We start from the raw sequence: 23,921 nt of genomic DNA on the forward strand, positions 1-23,921 counted from the left end.
CCTGACAAACTGTTCATGCTGTCCTAGGTGGTTCCTGGCGTCAGAGTATGGAGTCTGAAGCTGTTGTCGCTGGAGTGATTCTCTCTTTTCTGTAGCAACGCTCTTTCACTGCTGTAATTCACTAAGTAATGAAAGAGTTTCAGCTTTATATTGCAGCACAGGTAAAGTCTGAGATTAAGCTGTTCACTTTAGCTGGTTGTGTAAGAAGGCTTCATCTGCAGTCGAAAGAAAGATGTGCCTTCATGGGTAATTTCATCTAAAGCATCTTAGACATTCATATTAGGCTGAAGTCAGTGGCTGAAGCCACCCCAGACAGGTAAGAATTGATGCCTATTGGTGAAAGGAACGCAGCTATAGGCTTCTACTAGTCCTCAATACATCATCCTAAAGGTAGGACTCTAAATCTGAGTCTGACTTTACAGTCAATGAAGAGAATATACATGCAGGCTTTACTATATGTTATGCCTCTGAGATAAGAGGTCACTACAGCATTTAGATCTTAGGAAAGTAGGTCAGGTTGGTGGACAACAACTCTGTCCCAAGCTGCTAATCCTTTTCTAGTGTGGTTTTTTTTCCTCTCTTTCAGGATGGGACCTGTTGAGGAAATGAAGCCAGGAAATCAAACCATCACTACTCACTTCTTACTTTTGGGGTTTGCCTTCCAAGGCAAGGTGCAGTTCCTATTTTTCACACTGATTTCCATCATGTTCCTGGCCATCTTCACAGCGAACTCTCTGATTGTTGTGATCACAACCATTGACCCTCTCCTGCACACGCCCATGTACTACTTGCTAAAGAACCTTGCCTTGACCGAGATCTGCTACAGCCTGAGCATTGTCCCCAGGATGCTCATGATTCTGCTGGTGAAGAGAAAGATGATTTCCTTCACAGCTTGTGCCTTGCAGCTCAACTGTGTTATTCTTTTTGTCACCTGTGAGTGTTTCCTCTTAGGTGCAATGGCTTATGACCGGCAAGTGGCAGTATGCCACCCATTGCATTATGCCACCATGATGAGCAGGGATCGCTGCTTCAGGATGGCTCTTGGGTCTTGGCTGTCTGGCATCCCTGTGGCTCTGGCCTTCACCACGTGGTTATGTAGCCTGCCCTTCTGTGGGAGAAACATGGTCGATCCTTTCTTTTGTGATGTTTCTCCTGTGTTGAAGCTGGTGTGTTGAACTATTGATTTTTGTTGCCATTGTCATAATAGTGATGATTCCCTTTTCTCTGATAACCATCTCTTACCTTCGCATTATCCATGCTGTTCTTCAGATACCCTCAGCTGCGGGCCAGAGGCAGGCCTTTTCCACCTGTGCAGCTCACCTGGTGGTAGTGACTCTTTTCTACAGCACAGCTGGTATCATTCACCTGGGACCCAAGTCCAGCCTCTCATCCAACATGAAGAAAATGGTTTCCCTGTCTTACACTGTTGTCACCCCCATGCTCAACCTCACCATCTACACCTTGAGGAATCAGGAAGTCAAGCAAAGCCTGAGGAGATGCACTGACAAGTGATTACTTAGGAAGCAGATGGCCATATTTTCTCTGTCCAGGTGATACATTCCTTGTAGCTGCACAGAACATAAGTGTTTCCCTAGTAAAAAAAAAAAAAAAAATATCAAAGGAGTTTATGAATGAAATGAAATGTCTTTCAAAAGGGTCTGTGCTACTTTAGCAATCCTTTCCTGTTCAGTTCATCAAATATCTGGCCTTTATTCCTCAGCATATTAGAATAAATTGTGGTTGTTGTACCTCTGTCCTTGCAAACAAATAAGTAAAGCTGATTCAGTGGAGGAATATTATAAAAGTGGATTATAAAATTCTTATCCTCTCCCATCACTACACCTTATACTTATACTCCATAAGTATATAAAGTCTCTGGCTTGGGAAAAAAGAAGTTTGTTTTCCTCTCCATCAAAGGAAAAGTTATAGCCTGGAACTTCACCCCCCCAAAAAAACCCTCATTAATGAGTTGAGAAACAAGTTAGGACCTTATGATTGGAGGGGAGGAGCTGTGTCTCCTGGAAGTGTCCTTCCTACTGATGGGAGGGACAGGATTCAGGTCTAGACTTGATCTGATCTTTTTCCTCTCAGAACAAAGATCTCTTTCCCAAACTAGCAACTGACTTGCTCAGTTTGAAAGAGAGGGTAACCTGAAACAGTGCCAGCCAGCTGCGGTAGCTTTGTTTTAATTAATTCCCTTCTCATGTAGGCTGAAAGCAAGCTGTGCGAGGGAATTGTTTCTTAACTCACAGAATCTGATACTTTCTGTCCGATTCTTTTTCTGGCTTGACAGATGGAGTGTTCATTAAAGCGAAATGTGACTTGTGTTTTTATTTTCTCTCTGCTTTTTTCCATCCAACTTCAACCCAATTCTTGCCTTGCTTATATCTGAGCAGCAATTCTCTTCCACTCTGAGGAGGAAGCAGCAACAGAAACAAACTCATATGAATTGACAGTAACCTCCCATTCCTCATCACTCTTGCACAGACTGGGGCTGGGAGGAGGTGGAAGATTTGGGAATGAGGAAGTGAAGTTGAGCCTGGGAAGAATAAGGAGGGGTGGGGGAAAGGTGTTTTAGTTTTGTCTTTGTTTCTCACCATCGAATCATTTTTAATTGGCAATAAAATAAATTAATTATTATTAAATAAATTAACTATTATTAAATAAATTAGCTGAAGAGGAGGAAGGGGACTTGGCTGTCTGTGCTTATGATTTATGTCAGTCCCGTATGCACATGCTATTGAAGGCAGCGCCTTATCTGTGGCAATCTGTGTGACCTGCTCTGTCAATGTCCTCTCTGTGTGTCTCTCTGTGTCTGGATGTGTGTCTAGGATATGTGCTCAGCTTCGCTGCTGGTTGAACCTGCAGACAGGAAAGTGGTAGCTGCTTCTCTCAACCTGGGCAGAGACCCTGGGTCCCTGGGCACTGTGAAGGGCTTTGGCAGCTGGGCAGTACTGTCCTGGGCCACAGCAGCTGGAGGAGGTGGCCGTGCTCTAACATCACTTAACAGCTTTAACGGGGAAACCACACAAAGTTAGAATGATGCTGTCCTCTGCGTTCAGACCCAGAGACACCAGAGATAATTGTGTTTATATTGCTACTGCCATTTCCTCAGCTGCTGCCGCTCCACAGGTCAGTTGGCCCAAGTGGCTCATACTTCCTGCAAGAGCTGCTTGTCCACATTTATACTGCCTGGTTTTGGAGTAATACCTGGCTTGGTGATTCCCAGACCTTGTATATGCCCTAGTCTTTTAGACAAAAAGACTGCCTGCCTGCCAGCATTGCTCAACAGTTCTTTGATTTGTGCTTGCTGTGAGGTAATTGTAGGTGTCATTATGGGCAATAGTGAGGGTTATTTGCTTTTTGTTTGCTTCTTTGTCATTCTTCTACTTTTGAGTGTCACTTTTTAGTACTTCTTAATCCAATTAGCAGGAAGGGGCTCTGACACATGTTTCTAGGTGCCCTGGGATACTCTACAACTTTCCTCCCCTCATTGTTAGGGTCAATAATAGCTTGAAGCACATTACCAGCATAGCCAGTACAATACATCACTCCAATATGGCTCTTCTTTAGACCTGAGACATTTAAGTGAGTTGTTAAGATTCCTTAAGAGTTCATAGGTAATGAAATGGCTGTGTGACACAAAATGAAGCAGAGAATATGTGTGTGTATTTAGAGGAGATCCTACATTATAGATGTGTGGGAAGATGCAAGGTCTGTTAGGACATTATTGGAGGACAATGGGAAGGAGAACAAGCAAAACTGTCTTACTATTATTAGAGTGGTACGTAGGGCAGTCAAATCTCTCTTTTGCTCCCACATTTTGCGTGCGTGGCTGTTTTGCTTCAGAAAGGATACTAGGAGCCCGTGGGTTGACTCCTGACTCCCCTGGCTCAAACAAGAAAGGAAGTTCAGGGAACATGGAAACAGGGCCAGGCAAACCAGAAGGAACAGAGACCATGCAGGGATGGAGTTAGGAAAGACAATGCTCAGCTGGAGTTGGAACTAGCGAGGTATTGGAAGAGCAAGAAGAAGAGTTTCTAGATGTACATTGACAGGAAAAGGAAGGCTAAGGAAAATCTAAGTAAGTCCACTGGTCAATGGGCAGCAGACCTCATGACCAAGGATATTGAAAAGGCTGAAGTAGGCAATGCCTTTTTTGCCTTCCATGTCACTGATAAGGTCTGCCTTCAACGTCCCCAGCTCCTTAAGCCTAGTAGCAGAGTATGTGGGAGTGAAGCAGCACGAGCAGGATAAGAAAAGACTGTTAGAGCATGTAGGTCAACTGTACATAGAAAAGTTCATGAGACTGGATGGGAAGAACCCAAGGGTGGTGTTGAAGGAACTGCCTGATGCCCCTACAAGTTCACTCTTTGTTGTCTTTGAAAGGTCATGGTGACCACAGGAGGTCCTGATGCCTGGAAAAAAGGCAAACGCCACACCCCCCTTCAAGAAATGCAAGAAGGAGGAGCTAAGGAACTACAGTACCTGGGAAGGTGCTGGAATAAATCCTTCTGGTAGCCATTTTGAGGTACCTGAAGGACAAGAAGGTGGTTGGGAACAGCCAGCATGAATACAACAAGGGCAAATCAGGCCTGATCAATCTGACTGGCTTGGATAATGAGATAACTGTCGGATAGACACAGGAGGGCAGTGGATGTGGTATACCTTAATTTGAGCAAGGCCTTCAGTACAGTCTCCTACAGAATCCTTAGATCTAACTTTGGAAGATATGCACTGGCTAATTAGATAATAATGACAATGGTCAGGATTGCCATGCTCAAATGTCTATGTGGTAAGGGTCTTGCGAGCAGCTAGTTACTAGTGGTATTTCTCAGGGATTAGTCCTGTGGTTACTACTGTTTAATTTCTTTATTAACCACCTGAAGGATGGAATAGAGCGCACGCTCAACGTGTTTGCTGGTGCTTCCAAACTGGAGGGAGCGGTGATGCATGGTGGGAAAAGCCTGTCTTCAGGGGGACATTGACAGGTGAGAAAAATGCTCTGACGAGAACCTCCTCAGGTTCAACAAAAGTAAATCAGAACTTGCACATCTGGGAAGAAAGGAATAATCCCACAGCACAGGGTGGGCTGGGGGATGACTGGGTAGAAAGCAGCTTTGCAGAAAAAGCAACTTCTGGGGATTAGGTGGACAAGAAGTGAAATGTGTGTCAGCAGCATGCCCTTGCTTCAAGGAAGCCCAAATGCATCTTGGGCTGCATTGGTAAGAGCATAGGCAGCCGGTGGACAGGAGCGATCCTTCCCCTCTCTTTGGCGCTTGCAAGATCACATCTGGAAGAGTGTGTCCAATGTTGGACTGCCCAGTACTGGAAAGACATTGCTTAGTGAAGGGAGTCCAGTGGAGGAACACAAGGACACCAGGGTGACTAGTGGTCTGATACACCTCGAGGACAAGGAGGGGATGGGAGACTGGGTTTCTTCATCCTTGTCCCTTCCTAGGAGCAGGAGATCATATTGCTGTCTGCAACTACTTAGTGTGGGCAGGATTCTCTTGGAGAAAATGGGGGCAAATATTTCTCAGAGGAACATGGTGATAAGATGTGAGGTTAGGGGTGCAAGATGGAACATGGGAAATTTGGATTAGATGCTAGGGAATGTTCTTCCACCTTTAGGGTATTCAGACTTGGAACAGGCTGCCCAGAGAGTTTGCCTAAATATCCTTGCAATTGTTGAAAAGTTCACTGGACAAGGCCCTATGCAGTTGGCCTACTTTGAGCGGGGGAATGACCAGAAACTGCAGAGGTTTCTTCCAACCTACAATATTCTGTGTGTCTACAAAACGATGCTGAAATCATACTGGGTTTTCAAACCCACGATCAGCCTGGAGCTGAACTGCCAGGAGCTTTGTAGAGGAAATGTTAAAGCCATCTTCCCAGAAAGTGGCATCCGTGTGATTCAGAAGTTCCTGTGCGATTTATACACCGACATCTGAACTGCTTAAACTAGAACTGAATGTGTTTCTTCTGTAAACAGTTGTGGAAATTTTTCCACAGGATTGAAAAAGAAGCCTAAAATGCCAATTTGGGATGGTTTTGACTACAAAGAGGCCAGAAACTCCTCCTCATCTGTGAAATGCCAACAAAAATCAAACATCAGAAATCCTACACATCAGAATGGATGGAACACATACTTGGTTTCACAAATCCTAGTCTGTGAAAAAGATTTAGGAAACGTTGCCCAAGCACTGCTCCAGTTCAGCGGAGGTTGCACGACTCATGCTTCTATTGCCAGTAGAAATTTCAGGCCTAAACTCTGTGCACAGAGATGGAGATATTTGTGTTTGATTTTTCTTTTTGGCGAGGGGTGTGAATGTCGGGGGTTTGTTGTTATTAATTAGTCTCTGTGGGCTGCTTCGTTTTTTGTCTTCTGTTTTGCAGGTAGCTCATCTGTGTATTATGTTTAGAGAACAATTCGTTTGTTGCTCTGCAACTCACCGTTGAATCACAAATTTTATCTCAGGAGACTGATCAAAGCAATGGGAAATTTACTTCCCCCATGATGTTGTTGATATTTTGCACATTCTGGACATGCTAGAAAGACTTCTTTTCCCCTCTAACTAGGTCATCGGAGATTTCTGGTACAGTTTGCAAAGCTTCCTCCTTGCATCTTACTGGAATAACTACAAGCCCCTGAGAACTTGCATTAGTCCTTGTCATCAGAGCTGCAGTATTAATCTCTCAGCTAGAAGAATGCCAAGTAGATAGGGAATGAAAAAAGGAGAACAGAAATTCTCAGTCTTTTTAACTCTACAAAATGCGTTTTGTCCTCAGCTTTGCTTTCTGGCTCACTATCATCAGGGTCCTACTACAATGAGAAAAATGCTCCTTGGTAGTGAGGTGAGGTTTGTGAAGAATTAGCTTTTTTCTTTGCATTTGTATTTAAGCAACAGTCTTAAAACAAAAAAAAAGAGAAGATTGGTAAGTCAGCATCTGTGAAAGGGAAGAATTAGAAAGAGAAGAAAATAAATGTTTAAAAGGAATAGGGGAAAGGGATAAGATCACCTGTGGTGGCCTGAGAAAAACTTGCAGAATCAGAGGAGGTTCTGCGGCACACCTTGACGGATTGATGTCTTTCCACAGACAGATTTCAATGATGAGGGCTTTGATGCCTAAAGGTGGCAAATAATGTGTAAGAAACTGAAGCATTTGTATTTCACAGAGAATTGCATCTATACCTCGTCAAATGCAGGTGACTGACTAAAATTTTGATAAGTCTATAATATTATCAAATCTAATGTTTCCAACAGAGTTTGTTCAAAGATCAGACTCAAAGCACTTTCAGAAAATACAATCAGTTTTTTGGAGTGGACACATACATGCATAAATTACCTTTAGGCTGCATGCGCATGTCCTTCTATTATTAAATCAGTTTAGAAGTTTCCTGTATGTTTACTGTTTTCATGCTGCAATAATAAGCTAAAGAAGTAAGAGCAAGAGAGTGACTGGGCTGGAGGTATGTCATAATGGCTTTCAAAAATCACCTGTTTTCCAGAAAAGTATATACTACCATGGAATGGACAAGAAGGACTATGAAATGTATCTGTATGTGTTTTAACCTCTTTACAAGAAATATTTTGGAAGTAATTCTTGTTTCATTAGTTGTATTCATCAGTATTAATCATCACTGCATTGAATGTACAGAGAAAACTACTCATCTTGTAGAATTCGCAGTCTATATTGTAAGCTAGAAATACCTGTGCCTACCTGCCTCAGTAAAACAATCTCAGGACTTTGTTCTTTATTGTGTATGGTTGGGACATAGCCATAGCGATAAGGAAACCTACCCAAAACAGAAAAAAACTGAAAGCATGTGCATACTCATTTGCATTTTAGAGGACTAGTAATACTGGCAGAACTGACCATATTGTCTCAGTGAGGCAGTACAATCGGCTTTCAGTGTGGTGAGGCAGTTTGTCTAGAACTTGCACCAGCTCACTCGGCTCCTGCAAATTCTATGCCTTGCTCCATGGCAGTGTTGTAGGAGATGTTGTAGGTTTTTATTACAGAATCATAGCATGGTTTGGGTTGGAAGGGACCTTAAAGATCATCTAGTTGCAATCCCCCTGCCATGGGCAGGGACACCTTCCACTAGACCAGGTTGCTCAAAGATCCATCCAACCTGGCCTTGAACACTGCCAGGGAGGGGGCAGCCACAGCTTCTCTGGGCAACCTGTTCCAGTGTCTCACCACCCTCACAGGAAAGAATTTCTTCCTAATATCTCATCTAAATCTACCCTCTTTCAGTTCAAAACCATCCTCCCTTGTCCTATTACTACATGCCCTTGTAAGAAGTCCTATTCGTCTGCTGCTGCTCAACAAAAAGGCATTCTTTAGGCAAAGTGTACAGTTCAATAACAAAATCAGTTTGTGATCACATGCTAAGGCATCCTCTTCCTTTATTCTCAACAACATACAAAAGAAATGCTGATGATTGTATGGTACCTTGGAGCACTTGTTGGTGGCTGTGGATTAAAGAATGGAACTTGTGCAATTTTTCTCAGATCAAAGAACAGTCTGGAAGAGATGGTAACCATTAGAAATGTGAAAGTTGAAACTGGCTTAATGAAATGTAGGCACAATAGTAGAAAGAAAGCATCAAGAGTGATTCACATTACAAGTTAGAAGCTTTATTGATGGGATCAAAGGTTGTAGCAGGACTTGATAGATGAGCAGAAGTGAAATATGAATGTGGCAGAAGGTGAAGAAGCAGCAACGTTTTACATCTTACATATTCTGCTGTTATGGATAGATGGAAGCTTTTATTTTAATATTTTTCCCTCTGATATTTTATTTTTTTTTAATCTAGACAGAAAGTAGGAGAAGACTACATTAAATTTCCTTTTGTCCATCTTAGCTTATTGAGTTTCTATGCAGCTTTTATGTTTGATTGCATGTGGCATGTTTTGCTCTTTTCTGCATTTGTTTGTATGAAAACAGCACAGAAACAAATGAGTGTTGTAATGTTGTTACTCCTCAAAACTGTGCAATCTTGACATTTTGCCTTTGCCTCTATTGTTCTAGAAATGCTGAACCAGACAGAGGTCAGTGAGTTCATCCTTTTGGGCCTCACTGACATCCAGGGGCTGCAGCGCTTTTTCTTCATCTCCTTTCTGTTGCTCTACTTGACCAGCCTTCTGGGAAATGGTGCCATTGTGACGATGGTGATATCTGAGCCCCAGCTCCACACACCAATGTACTTCTTCCTGGGGAACCCCTCCTGCCTGGACATTTTCTACTCTACGGTCACTGTTCCCAAGATGCTGACTGGCCTTCTCTTTGGGCATCGGCCCATCTCTTTTTGTGGCTGCTTGGCCCAGCTCCACTTCTTCCACTTCCTGGGCAGTACAGAGGTTTTGCTCCTGGCCACCATGGCCTACGACCGCTATGTGGCCATTTGCAATCCTTTGCGCTACACCCTTGTCATGAGCCCACGGACTTGTCTGCTGCTGGCTGTGGCCAGCTGGTCCATTGGCTTTTTACATGCCATGATGCACTCAGTCATGACCTCTCAACTGCGTTTCTGTGGCCACAACCACATTCACCACTTCTTCTGTGACATCAAGCCACTGTTGAATTTGGCTTGCAGTAGTACCAGCCTCAATATGACCCTTCTCAATGTTGTCACCACATCTATTGCTCTAGGCCCCTTCACTCTCATAGTCCTCTCCTACCTCTACATCATCTTCTTCATCTTCCAGAAAGTCCAGTCCCAGGAAGGAAGATGGAAGCCCTTCTCAACCTGTGCTTCCCACCTCACTATTGTGGCACTATTTTACATACCAGTGCTCTTCAATTATACACTGCCCTCCTCAGGAGGCTTCCCTAAAAGGGATGTGCAAGTGTCTCTCATGTACAGTGCTGTCACCCCAGCTCTGAATCCCTTGGTCTACACACTTAGGAACCAGGAGGTGAGATCTGCCCTGAAAAAAACGTTAGGGAGAAAACTCTTTCGTGGAGGAAAGTGACTAAAACAAGGACAAGGCTCAGAACGTGGTTACTCCACCTCTCGTACTTATAAGGAAAGAGGTCAAAAGGACACCGTATTGCAAGAGATTGAAAAACTACTGATTATCTCATGTAGTTTAACACATTTAGAAGTCAATTGCATAGATGTAAATCAGGGGAGATATTCAAGACTTGATGCTTCTTCCATCATTTTTAGATGTCCTATGGTACGCCATCTGTTCCCCAGCTTCCGATACAGAAATATGTGTGTCTCTTGCAGGACTTGAGGCATAGATGACAGCCCCATGCTGATGTCCTGGATAATCTACAATATGAAATAATTACTTGGTCGCTATGTTTAGGCAGCTGAATGGCTCTCCTACCATTCAGACTTTCTGTATAGCTGAAGAGAGCTAGCATGTGTCACATTTTGCATGGGCATAGCCTGAGAAAGAGATTGTCAACATTTGACTTGAGTCAACCCTCCAGAGGGATGTTTCTTTCCATTAAGTGTAAGGGGAACCTTACTAACAAACCTAGATTTAAATATAAACTCAAAAATGGATTTGAGCTTCACCTCTATGAGATTTGACAGTGTGTCTTATCTTGCCTAGATTTCTATACGTCAATGTATTTATGTGTCTAGCTACTTTTCCAGATTCACATTATAGTCAATGATGAAACAATTGATGTGCATTTACACAGACTACTACAGACGTGTTAAATGTCCTCAAGTATCCTACCCAGACTTTGCCTGTGGATCCAGAACAGGACTGCTGCAGGTCCTTTGTCATAATTAATACCTGTGAAGTATGGACATTTCTAATATCAGTAGAGATCTCCTTATATTTAGTCATTAAATCCCAATTTGAGGGTGGAGTGCAGTGGTTTGTAAAGTACTTCATTTTTCGGTGCTGTGATTCTTTACACAGACATTCAGCACCTTCAGTCTTAGGCTGGACTGCAGTTCCATGTTGAGTTAGATGAAAAGCATATGACATTCTTGGACACTAGATGTGCTCTGTGTGCCTTTTGGATTACTGAGGACAGAATAAAGGGGTACTCTAAACTGTCTGCATAATGGCCTAGGTGCACAGACTGGAGGGCAAACCCCTGGCTACAGGCATGATTTCTGGAGATGATACCTTGACCCAGCTGACCATGCATTTGCAATCCACAGATTTCAGAAAGATTTCATCCTTTCCAGCTTCACAATTCAGATCCACGCAATAGCATTAAGCATCTGACAGTGAGGCATTTAAAACAATGCTTGCTATAAGAGCACGCATGTGATTTGGTTGCCTAAGAAAAGGCATCTATAGGCATCATATAAGAGACTTGTATGTCCTCCGCCTGATGCTTTAGAAAGACACAGGAATCCATTTGGTTCTGCTTCATACGTGCCAATCCTGTGGAACACGCGAAGTACTAGTATAAGATGTGAACAGACTCCGGGATGTTGGCCACAGACCCTGAAGAGATCCAGGCTTAGATGTCCCCATGTCAGCTAAGCACCTAAATTCCATTAAGATACAAATACCAAAATGTAGGAGCTTGCTGCCACATCAGATGCTCAAAGGTATCCTGCATGGCCTTCAAGCTGCCACTTCAAAATGGCATGCAGGTCTTGTTGGTCCTTGACCAAACCTACAGGCTTGTTCTAAAGGCTTGGGTATAAAAGAATATCTTTAATGGCATCAAGTGCATATGTGGAGACAACTACATCAAGCGCCTTGAACTGAGTTCCACTCCCCTGCCCATCTTACTTACCCCTGACTGTATTAAACACTTTCCTCAAGACTTCTAAAGATGGTGACCCCAGCTTCCAAAAAGGGCATTACGAACAAGATAGATGTTCTTTCTGTCAGCACAATCCTTTCTCACTGAGCAATCAGGCAGCACTTCTACATCCTCCCTGAGTGCTCACATGCTCCTTCCAGCACTCTTGGCCACTAAGAACAACTGCCCCTGGGACAGACAGAAGACTTGACAAGCTTTTGTAATACACTTGGAAGCAGATATGTTAGAATCATAGAATCATAGAACAATTTAGTTTGGAAAAGACCTTTAAGATCATCAAGTTCAACTGTTAACTTAACACTGCCAAGTCCACCACTAAACAAGGTTTTTCAGTGCCACATCTACACATCTTTTAAATGCCTTCAGGGATGGGGACTCGGCCACTTCCCTGGGCAGCCTGTTCCAATGTTTGATAACTCTTTCGGTGAAGAATTTTTCCCTGATCTCCAATCTAAACCTCCCCTGGCATAACTTGAGGCCGTTTCCTGTCATCCCATCACTTGTTACCTGGGAGAAGAGACCGACACCCACCTCGCTACACCCTCCTTTCAGGTAGCTGTAGACATCAAGAAGGTCTCCCCTCAGCCTCCTTTTCTCCAGACTAAACACCCCCAGTTCCCTCAGCTGCTCCTCATCACACTTGTGCTCCAGACCCTTCACCACCTTCGTTGCCCTTCTCTGGACTCTCTCCAGCACCTCAATGTCTTTCTTGTAGTGAGGGGCCCAAAACTGAACACAGTATTCAAGGTGTGGTTTCACCACATGGAGAAGGACAAGAAACAAAATCAATAATGCATGACAGAATTAATCCTCTTGGGATATGGGGATGTTTCTGAACTCTTCATTCCTCTTTTCTTATTCGTTTTAATTATGCGTATGATAACCATGACTAGAAACATCCTCACCATCGTGCTGGCTTTGGTTTACTCTCATTCACTTGAATTCTGGAATTAGTCCTTGGAGACCTGCTCTAGTCCTTCACCATCCTGCCCAAGACCATAGCTTCATGAATCACTGCAGATGTAACCGTTTCTGTTAACAGCTGCATTGTGCAATTTTACTGGTTTTCTGTTCTGACAGCTGCAAAGTACTTCATCAATGCCTAATAACCTTTACTTAACCCTAAGTAAATCTCTCCACTATACACTACTTACCAAAGGTAAGATTTGGCTCCCCTGGTAAGAAGCACTGGGATGTCTGGATTACTTTTAAGTATAATGGTAACAATGACATGCGTTGTCCCGATGGATGTAACCATTTCTTTTGTGATTTCATCCCTCTGATTAGTCTTTCTTGCAGTGACACTAGCCTGATGAAACCACTTGCCTAGGTCACCACATCCAATATCAGATGTTTCCAGCAGAGCTGTTCAACTCTTTATTAGTTTCATCTGTAGTCACTGGGGATGAACACCTACAAAAGAGAAATTATTTCATGTGAGGACTGTGTTAGGAAAAGGTGACTACAATAAACATTAAGATCTAGAGGAATTGTCCCCTTGGTTTGCTAAAGGCAAGGCTGCTGCTTTTCCCCATTCCCCAGATCCAGACAGGGTTAAGGCTAAGCCCATATTCCCAGTAGATGTACACATACACAAGACTCACACAGCCAGACACATAGATCAACACAGGCACTGAGCAGTGCCTTTACCATCCAGGGTCCCTGTCCAGACCCTGGACCAGTCTCCATCTCCAACTGGGGCTCTTCCCAGATGCTGGTGTCCTCCTACCATAGGGCTAGTCCAGCTTGAAGATCACCAGCAGATCACACAGCCACAGTGTCACACACAGGACACCAACACAGGAAAGATAGGAACAGAGTTTGGTAAGATGAGTCACATCTTGGTGATCAGGCACAAGTCTTGGCCAGAAAAGCTTACAGACCAGCAGCTTTTTTGCACCTGACCTACCCCTTTTTGTCCCACATCCTCTTCTGTTTGTCAGGCCTGCTCCAGCCTGCTCCACCTCTCTTCCTCTGCCCCTGTCTCCACCCAAAAAAAAAACCACTTTCTTCTAGCAACTTTTCTCTCTTTGTCCCAGTTTTGCTATACCTATACCCAAAATTAGTATTTCTTGGTATGACTGTTACCTAGGTCATCTTAGACTTACATGGTATCACTTGGTGCAGTTACCTATGTACTGTCATCCTACTCCATACCCTGAAACATCTTCTAACTCCCTTTTTATTCCCTGAAGTTTGGCCATTTCTCACATCACTCCTCCTTAACCACCTGTGAACCCCAGCCACTGCTTACAGAGCTCACTAGCTTTTGGTATCCACCATGTCCAGCAGTGTCTCATATCTTGTCTAGCAGTTTTCCATGTCCTGCTCAGTTAGCTGAGCCTCAAGCCAGGGAGGGCCCAGTCAGTGTTTTGCATACCAAAACAGATCAGTGTCCAAAGGTGGAGCAATCCCTTTCCAGATGTGCTGTCTATAAAAGGGATTTAGATAATAGGCTTGGACTTTGGGTGAAGGCAAAGTTTGGCTCCTTTAATCAAAATAGTCTTCCAGAAATATTTAATCTCTTTTTTGCTTTCTAACACCTCCACTCAGTCCCCTTGTATAACTTCAGGAATGAAACACACCCTCAGCATCACAGTATAGACAAAATCATTACTCTGAAAAGCTGCATTCCACCATTCATTCTATTTCAGGCACTTTGAATGGAAAAGCAACACCCAGAAAAAAAAGAAGTATTATGTCTGAGACACACAGGAACATGACACAGGGCCAAGAGAAGACTTGGGCCAACATCTATGCAGTGTCAGTACAAGCCACCAGCACCAGTAAATGTGAGTGACTACTCCTGAAAGCTAGGGATCACTCCCTGGGGCAGAGGCATTTGTTTTTGTAGGAATTATTAACTTCTGTGTCAAATTTAATCATCAAGGCATCCAATATATATCCCTATATGGAGGGAGGCAGGCACTTCTAGATCATGTCTGATTTCATCCTGATGCAGCAGACAAAGACTGATCAGCTGAGTTGTCTTCTAGAAGTTCCTGTTTCTGTTGATTAGAAGTGGAGTTCTGGTGACTGATTTCACTGCAAAAATCTCATTTTACTTCTCCCTATATATGTTACATGAAGGTCTGAGAAATGTTTCGAAATTCTCTTTGAGGAAGATTCGTCCTGTTGTGCTTGACACCTCTCTGAGCATGAGAGGTGATAAGTTGCAGGTATGCTTATCCTCCTCCACCAACTACAGATGAATCCCGAGTGTTGAGCTGAGACCAAACTTCTAGCTCGTAAGCAGCTAAAAAGTTAGGTCAAAGAAGTCATCTTCTATGGATTATTCAAGGATAATTTCTGTAGCTTCACATATGTGATCTGAGCTTGCAGGTAGTTTCCTACAGACAAGTCTAGTACAGATTACTCCTTAGGAGAGCATGGAGACCCTCCTTCTGAGGCACAAACACCTCTGAAGTAACATGCTGGGAATTTCAGAAAACAGTAATACTACTGGTTGCTGCTGGTTGTTGATACAACTTTCCCCTTAAAAGAAAATGAAGAAACTAAACTCATCGCATTGAATTCTCCTCCCACTTCAGGCAAGTCCTTTAAGTCTTATATTCATCCTCAGGCCAGAGGAAGAACATAGGAAGGAAAAAAATAATTCAGCCCTCCTGGAAATAGCATGAAAAAATCTCCTTTTTTAACTAGCTGTACTGCAAGCTCACAAAAGTTACCTCCTATGGGCTAGAGAAAGCAGCATGGCAATGACCATAAGTGGTTATCTAGGCTATCCACCTGCTCCTCTTCATTTTTCTTAACAAGTCAGATCATTCCCCATTTTAATTTTGGGCTATAGTTAGTTGCTGTCACTCATCCTGAAGCAAAATGTTTTAGCTTGTTCATGTCCGCTTAATGTCTTATAATTAAAGTTTTACTTTAAAAATATATATTGACCTATTTATAAAGGAAAAGTTGTTGGTTTGGAAATTAAAAATATACAAACCTGGTAAGTATAAACATTATTCCTGAATTTTTATCCATTAATTTATTTGCCCAAAATGTTTTTCTAAAATTGGCTGATATCTGGCAAATATTCCCCATGCTTCTATAATTATATTTTTCATGTATTGAAAGAAAAAAGTCTGTGTGCGCATGACACTTATTTGTGTTCTTAATGCTTTAGCTAGATCACTATCCACTAAATTTTCTTCTGCTTTTTCTCCATTTATACAAAATGCTTGTTTGCCTGCCTGTTTACCTATCAAATATTTTTTTCCATCAGCTTGATATTTGTCCTACCTAATATTTGTCTGTTTAATTCTTAGACAAGTACCATCACTAATCGTCGCCTTTGATCGCTCATCTTATGGTGCTCGCATCTATGTATGGGTTTATGTGTCTTCTGATCATATGCCTGTCTCTAGCAATGCAGCCAGGGCTGCTTGTGTTGGTATATCTGACAGTCAAGTGAAAAGGTTTGAAGACCCATCTTCAAAATGTTATGAAATGTTATTTGTTTTTTGAAAAATTTTATATATGTCATGATTTTTGATACATAAATATGTTTGTGCAGGTAATTTTACAAGAACAGCACCAGAGGGAATTGGAGCTGTCACTGGATTTGTAATGTTATTCAGTGTTGTTTCTGAAGATGGTGAGAGGGACGATTTTATCACGGACAGCTTTGCCCTTCATGACTCCTGAGAGAAACAGCCAAAGACACACAGTCCACAAGGTGCTTGACCACAAAGATAACATTGTTCGGTTTTCTTTGACAGCGTCAGACCCTATTGGAAAATGATGTTTATTAAGTTCATTTGTAGCGTATTAATTTAACATCATTAGGCTTGAATAAGAAACAAGAAATCCCCTGTTGCATCATGTGCTCATTAAAAACTTGTAGTCTAGCAAAACTCTTTCTCAAAGACTATTTCTCCTATTAGCCACCTGATGACTGTACAGAGAATTAGCAGTAAGAAAAAGCTTGTTACAGGTTGCTCGGTCTATCAAGCCCTTGGGTAAAATTTACGCAGTGTGACGGGTCCTCACAGGAGTAAAGTTTCCTGGAGTTTTAATGGGGCCTGCTGAGGCTCTTAGAGATGAAGATGCTGCAGGAAGTCTAAGTGGCCCTCCTGGGGGGCTGATCAGAGCAGAAAATCAGAGCATGGTTAGAGAAAATAAAGGAGGAATAACTACTTTCACCAAGCAGCCTCTTGATGTGTCCTGTCAAAGAAAGGGGCCAGGTGCTGATCCAGAGCAGAACCTTTTCAGGCCTCGCCTGCCTGAGGCTTCTTTCTGGACAGTGTGGGGTGCGTAGAGGAGAAACCCAGACTCGTGGGCGGCTGCAGCAGCCGCACAGCAAAGGTACCTGAACAAAGGTGTATCGGTCTGGCCCACACATCACTGGTATCCCAGCCTTGGGGCTGCCCTCCTCCCCTGTGTGCCTCAGGCTCAAGCACTGCTTCTCAGTCCTGAAACACAGCCCTCACCACCTCACTTTTCCTGATAAACCTCTGGTCGAGCCTGCAGGCCCCAATCAGTCCAGCCACAGAGAGATGGTACCCAGCTTCCCCTCCTGCCCCAAACCAGATCCCCACCCCACCAGACCCCACTGCTTCAGTAGTGACTCATAGACTGCCCCTGCAAACTCTGAACTTCCACTCTCTGCAGACCGTTCCCCTAGCTTTCCAGATATGGTTGGCTGCTCTTCAGCCATGAAGAGCATCTTCTCCCTGGTGGCGAAAGCTTGCAGGTCTCAGTTGTCCCAGCCCTGCCATCCTGCTCTGTTCAGTATGTGCCCAAGTTCCCACTCTCAGTGTCATACCCACTTCCCCATCCCAAAGCCTTGAGCAATTCCCTGAAATACTGCCCGCTCCAATCTCCCCCACCTCTGCAATACTCATCCAGCTCACCCATTGTCCCTCATTGAACTGCCATTGCTCTTCGACAAGTGTCCCCAGTGGGGTGTTCAATGGAAATGATTCTGTCAAACGGCCATTACAAAGATTTTATGTGTCTGAGATCAAGGTGCGAGTTCCTCTCTACTGAAGAGAGTTGTCATAATAGTAAAATGCATATGTACTCATGACATGGGTGCTCAAAAACTACAGCTCCTCTGTCACTGTCTAAAACTAGAGAGAAATGTCTGTCCACAATGTCTTTGGGCCTGGTTTCACAAACCTCAGGGATGCACACATCAAATTACAACCTCTGAGACAGAACCAAGTAAAACCCGGTCTATTTCACACAAAAAAAATGAAGAGATGGCTTGAACTGCAAGAACAGAAAGGAAGAGGGAGTATTTCAAGTTAGACTAAATTATTATCTCATCTTTTGCAGATGCTAAAGATGTCTTAACTAAGATAACTCAGAACGTGTAGACAGTTCAGTGTAGACATCTCAATCCAGTCTGGAAACTCTGGTGTTCATGGATATGTGTCAAGTGCTAGCCTGTACAGCTATTCTTGGGTTATAGCAATTATTATTGGATTACGTCCTTGTAAAGTGCAATGCATCCTTATTGTTTTCAATTGTTGATAAAGTAGCCAAAGACACACAGAAAAAAATAAATCCAGGGTTCACAAAATACAGAATCACAGAATCACAGAATCAACCAGGTTGGAAGAGCCCTCTGGGATCATCGAGTCCAACCATTGCCCTGACACCACCATGGCAACTAGACCATGGCACTAAGTGCCATGTCCTGTCTTTTCTTAAACATATCCAGAGATGGTGACTCCACTACATCCCTGGGCAGCTCGTTCCAATGTCTAATGACCCTTTCTGAGAAGAAATTCTTCCTAATGTCCAACCTGAACCTCCCCTGGCCAAGCTTGAGGCCATGTCCTCTTGTCTTATCGCTAGTTGCCTGGGAGAAGAGGCTGACTCCCACTGCGCTACAACCTCCCTTCAGGTAGCTGTAGACTGCAATAATGTCACCTCTGAGCCTCCTCTTCTCCAGGCTAAACACCCCCAGCTCCCTCAGCCGTTCCTCATAGGTCAGACCCTTCAGACCCTTCACCAGCTTGGTCGCCCTCCTCTGGACTCTCTCCAACACCTCAACATCTTTCTTGAAGTGCGCGGTCCAGAACTGGACACAGGATTCAAGGTGCGGCCTCACCAGTGCTGAGTACAGAGGACGATCACTTCCCTGGACCGGCTGGCTAAACTATTCTTAATAGAGGTCAGGATGCCATTGGTCTTCTTGGCTACCTGGGCACACTGCTGGCTCATGTTTAGCCGGCTGTCGATCAGCACCCCCAAGTCTCTTTCCGCCGGGCCTCTTTCTAACCACTCTTCCCCCAGCCTGTAGCGCTGCATGGGGTTGTTGTGGCCCAAGTGTAAGACCTGGCACTTATTCTTGTTGAACCTCATGCTGTTGGTCTCGGCCCATCTATCTAACCTGTCCAGATACAATCAGTGTTAATCCTAATTGTATCCTGGGAATCCACAGAAGAGAGCTGTGGTCATCTGCAGAGGTTTATCTATCCATGATCCAGCAGAAAATGGAAGGCATCTGATATCTGAATATCCTCCAGGAACCTGACTTCCTGACAGCCAGCTTGCCGTAACGACTCTATGCCTGCCTCATTAGCCAACAGGTGAGGCCCATCAGACAGGACACTGTTTCCTTGAACCGTCTGACTCATACTCTCTTTGCAACTCCCTTGGGGCTAGATTCTGTTGGGAGGTGATTCTGCCCCTCTGTTCCGCTCTTGTGAGACCCCCCCTGCAGTGCTGCGTTCAGCTCTGGGGCCCCCAACAGTAGAAGGACACAGAGCTGTTGGAGCGAGTCCAGAGGAGGGCCACGAAGATGATCAAAGGGCTGGAGCCCCTCTGCTATGAAGACAGGCTGAGAGATTTGGGGCTGTTCAGCCTGGAGAAGAGAAGGCTCTGGGGAGATCTCATAGCAGCCTTCCAGTATTTGAAGAGGGCCTACAGGAAATCGGGAGAGGGACTTTTTACAAGGACAAGTAGTGACAGGACAAGGGGGAATGGTTTTAAACTGAGAGAGGGTAGATTAAGATTAGATATTATGAAGAAATTCTTACCTGTGAGGGTGGTGAGACACTGGAACAGGTTGCCCAGAGAAGTTGTGGATGCCCCCTCCCTGGCAGTGTTCAAGGCCAGGTTGGATGGGGCTTGGAGCAACCTGGTCTAGTGGAAGTTGTCCCTGCCTGTGGCAGAGGGGTTGAAACTAGATGATCTTTAAGGTCCCTTCCAATCCAAACCATTCTATGATTCTATGATTCTTTTGGGAAACAGGACAAACTGGTCTCTTAACTGGTGTTCTCATCCTGGTTGTCAAGGCTTGACTTGCTCCCAAATCCTCACCAGCTCACCTAGCACATATCATGGGGCATTTTCTAAAACACTTCAGTGACATCAGTTACCATCTTTTTTTTTTCTATATTTTTTAATTTCCTTATTTAGGAAGTTTTACAACACTTACATTTCAGCAGGAAACAGCTCTTTCCCCCCTCCCAATTGAAAAAATGTTCTTCAGTTGTAGATTTCAAATTTCCATCAGATATATTCAAATTATAGCTTTCTATTTCATCGTGTCTATTTTTTTTTCTTAAGTTAAATAGGAGTATAGTTCAGATTGTGTGAGAGTTAAGTTCTACAGCAAGCATTTTGGTTAAAGAATCTCTGATTTTTCTGCCTATTTATACCCTGATTCATTACCTTGTTTTATCTCTGTTATCAGGGAAAGCATTTCAGAAGAGAGAGAAATATGTCAGGTTTATAGGCTGTTAGGTTCTCTCCTGTCCAAAACCCAAATTGTATCCTCCCAGGTTAAAGCTTCATTATAAAAATACTAATCCTCTGGCATCTATTATTATTCCCAGAACACACATGCATGAAGGGAGAGATAAGCAGAAGGAATGGGACTCTACGGTAATGTACAGCGTGTATAGGAGTACATGAAAGAAATTTCAGCAAATACAGTGGGGACACTTAGAGAAGATTATTTCAGATATCTACTTAAGGACGAGATGAATCACACCCAAGAAGTGACAATGTCTTTGTATTGGCTATAAAGGGAGTCTTTATGTCAAGGCATATCTACAAGGTAGAACGCCACAGTTTGCTGTTATTCACTACACAGAAGGTAAAGGGCAAAGCTGAGCTCACACAGCAGGCATAAGAGCTGCCGCAGCTTGATCTAAAGAGGCAGCCTTATACAAATGTCAGCAAACAGCTTGGGCGGAAGGGTACAGCTGTCCTGAAGGTCCCTGCACACTTACTGGCTTTGATCATAGTAGGAGCAGCTAACATGCGATGGACCACGATCTTGACACAGCATCTCCGTTTAGCCCACACCCAGAGCTAAACAATAACCAGCTGTTCTATCACTCAAGACCCCTCCCCAGCTGAGAAAGGGAATTGGGAACAGGAGGGAGACTCATGGGTTGAAATTTAAACAGATTTAATAAAATAAGAATACCGATATCAATACTAATACAAAAGACATAAAGCTATAGTTAGCCCATAGAGTGATGGCAAGTCCCTCCAGGGATCACAGCTGTTGACAAGAGAAAAGAAGGACAGAGAAAAAAGCAGAGCAAAGAGGCCCCCCCACCCATCCCCAGCAGCTTTCCCGTTTACAGTGAACGTGACGGTAATGTTATAGAGTCTACCTATGGGCCAGCTGGGGTCAGCTGCCCTGGCTTTCACTGTTAATGGCCTTGGTCACCATCCCACAGCTGGCCATAGACTGAAAAAAAACATAACAGAAAATGGATTCTATAAATTTTATCCCTGCAAAACCAGGACACACAGTTATTTCAAAAAACTGCAAAATTCAGAGTAACAAGGTCTGCATACAGAAACTGCTGCTGCAGGTGATGCCGGCTTCTGAATTTCAACACCCACCATCTACCCTTGCAACGCAAATAAGAAGCTATCTGCACCAGCTTGCCTGGGAATGAAATTTGTCTCTCTGTTGCAGCCCAGAAAGATAATACAAATACATTTACAGAGTATCAGAGCAGACTTCACATCCTCACATGCCCACATGCAATGTTTTTTTGCATGTAGAATGCCCCTTTCCTACCATACCATCCTGGCACAAACCTGGTAAACTGAGAGGAACTCCCAATATTAAGTGGAAATTATAGAGACATATTGATTATTAAAGAACCTTTAAATGTTTCAGGCCTCATGACAGTTAAGGTAGGTCTCAAGGCAGGTTGGCTTTGTGCTGAGGGATTCAGACACCCTTGCAACAAAGTCATCTAAGTAAATAAAGAAGATCCAACAGTGATCTGTGTTTCCGAAAATGATGGGAACCAACATGCAATCTTAGAAAACACTGTGTTGTAGTCAGCATTCAAAAAAAAGCTAGGAACTGTGGGATAAATACAACCTTGGGCTGCTGTAAGGACATGGCTTGTCTGTTCCGGAGAAAGCTAGTAGTAAAGAACATTGACAAAATGCATCCTGCACAGGTGCCAAAAACTTCGGTACCTAATCTAGACAGTTGTGTAGTGTATCTCTAAAGCCAATGAGCAGCAACAACAAAATAGGGAACTACTCTGGAGAATTCATTACATTCAATTCCAGATGTAGGCTTAAAATCAGTTTGAAAATCAGGGCTTTAAGATATTTTTTCCCCATGACTCTGCAGTTGTTTGTCAACATTTTTAAGCTAGTTGAAAGTTACAATGGAATCAATCTTTCTTGAGACATGACTATTGCTTACCAAGGGTATTAAAGGGAAAGTCTAATTTACTAATTCAGAAAAGTTTGTTTAATTGAGTAGGGCTATCTTTGGCATTAGGTGGTCCATATCTGGCCCTCAACACCCATTTTATTGGACTAGATAAAGTCAGTACAGTGAGTACAACCTGCAATATGATTCATCTCCTCCTAGAGAAGACATAATTTGATCATCTAATTTCACCCTAAAAGTGCTTTTTTTTTTTGGACAGTTGTATATTAAGAGATATTAACTTAAATGTAAACATTTACACAGACAATATTTAAAGTTTATTGATATCAGTTCTAGTGCTAATTTTCATCTAGCTAAAAATAGCCCAAATGAACCCTGTACTAGTCTATACCAGGCATACAATTTATGCCTTGACCCATCTCATTGTAATACAGGGGAGAAGAGAAATTCATCAGAAATGCCTCTCCATTCACTATAAAAGCAGACAGGTACTTTAGATAATGATACTCAAGCAATGATTCAGGTGCCCAAGCAAAGGCATGTTGTGCCATTTAGGGTGACCTAGGGCATCACTGACATCAGCACAGGGTTGATAAACATGACACAGAACCTACAAGACATCTGCAGGATCCTTTAATGTATCTGAACTAGCTCCACACACCCGTGTTCAGGCAGTTATTTCTGCATTTCAGTAGAGTTCCCTACAGTCTAGATGGTAAGAATTTCATAAGGGAAAGCTAAAACATAAGGACTGAAGTGCAAGCTGTCATGGATATTGGATTCTGTTCTTAGAAATACTGAATATGCAAGATCTGACCTGGTTGTCTTGTTTCCCTTTAGAGTCAGTGGATATAAAGAGTAGCTCTGACCTATGTGGTGTGTGGGCCATCAGAACAGACCAGAGAAGACTGTTCTCACCAATGGTCATAAAGGGAGCCCAGGGAGCCAGCATTGTCTGAGTCTGGAATGAGACATATCTGGGAATGAGATAAATCACACATGGAAGAGGAATTTGTGGCTTTCCACTGACTTCTGAGGAACCCTACATTCCTGGCATCAGCACTGCTTTTCTTTCTTAGGTATCTAAACTTAGCAGAAAAGGTGGCCACCCCTGGCACCTATAGTGCTTATTTTCCTCCTGATCCCTAAATAATTGGTGAAGGGACAGTGGTACTACCAATGGGGTTAGAATGAGGAGCTCCTTATCTCTGTCCACAAGGGATCCAAAACACCTGCCACAGATTGCATTACAAACATCTAGCTGTCAAATTTAGGTGAGGTTTGACCCATGTTGTACTATCATACAGAGCAAAGATTCGTGTCACAACTTCAGACGTGTAAGTGATGCCTGAAAGTCTAATCCATGCCATCAGTCTTCAGGTGAGATGAGTGTTCCCTGCTTGGCAAAGCCCTTTTCTTTCCGTGAGCTTCAAACCTAGCCCTAGCTACTGTCACGAAAACGGACATTTTCAGATTCCTCTCTATAGAGTCACTGTAGCAGTACAGATGTCTTTATCATCTC

At 43.3% G+C, this 23,921-nt stretch overlaps 1 protein-coding gene and 1 pseudogene across 1 annotated transcript; both read left to right on the forward strand.

The window, feature by feature from the left end:
* The first annotated feature begins 587 nt into the window (after positions 1-587).
* On the forward strand, positions 588-1,554 carry LOC137668850 (olfactory receptor 10A7-like; annotated as a pseudogene).
* A 7,490-nt stretch (positions 1,555-9,044) lies between these two features.
* Positions 9,045-9,986, forward strand: LOC137668811 (olfactory receptor 12D2-like). The gene has a single exon (XM_068410608.1). The coding sequence runs from the start codon at positions 9,045-9,047 to the stop codon at positions 9,984-9,986; it is 942 nt and encodes a 313-aa protein (XP_068266709.1).
* Positions 9,987-23,921: the final 13,935 nt, after the last annotated feature.

The sequence above is a fragment of the Nyctibius grandis genome, chromosome 11, assembly GCF_013368605.1.
Source record: "Nyctibius grandis isolate bNycGra1 chromosome 11, bNycGra1.pri, whole genome shotgun sequence".
NCBI classification, from domain to species: domain Eukaryota; kingdom Metazoa; phylum Chordata; class Aves; order Nyctibiiformes; family Nyctibiidae; genus Nyctibius; species Nyctibius grandis.

Bases quoted from the DNA above. Each gene is read 5' to 3' on its own strand.
- LOC137668811 (XM_068410608.1), top strand. From the start codon at position 9,045: ATGCTGAACCAGACAGAGGTCAGTGAGTTCATCCTTTTGGGCCTCACT.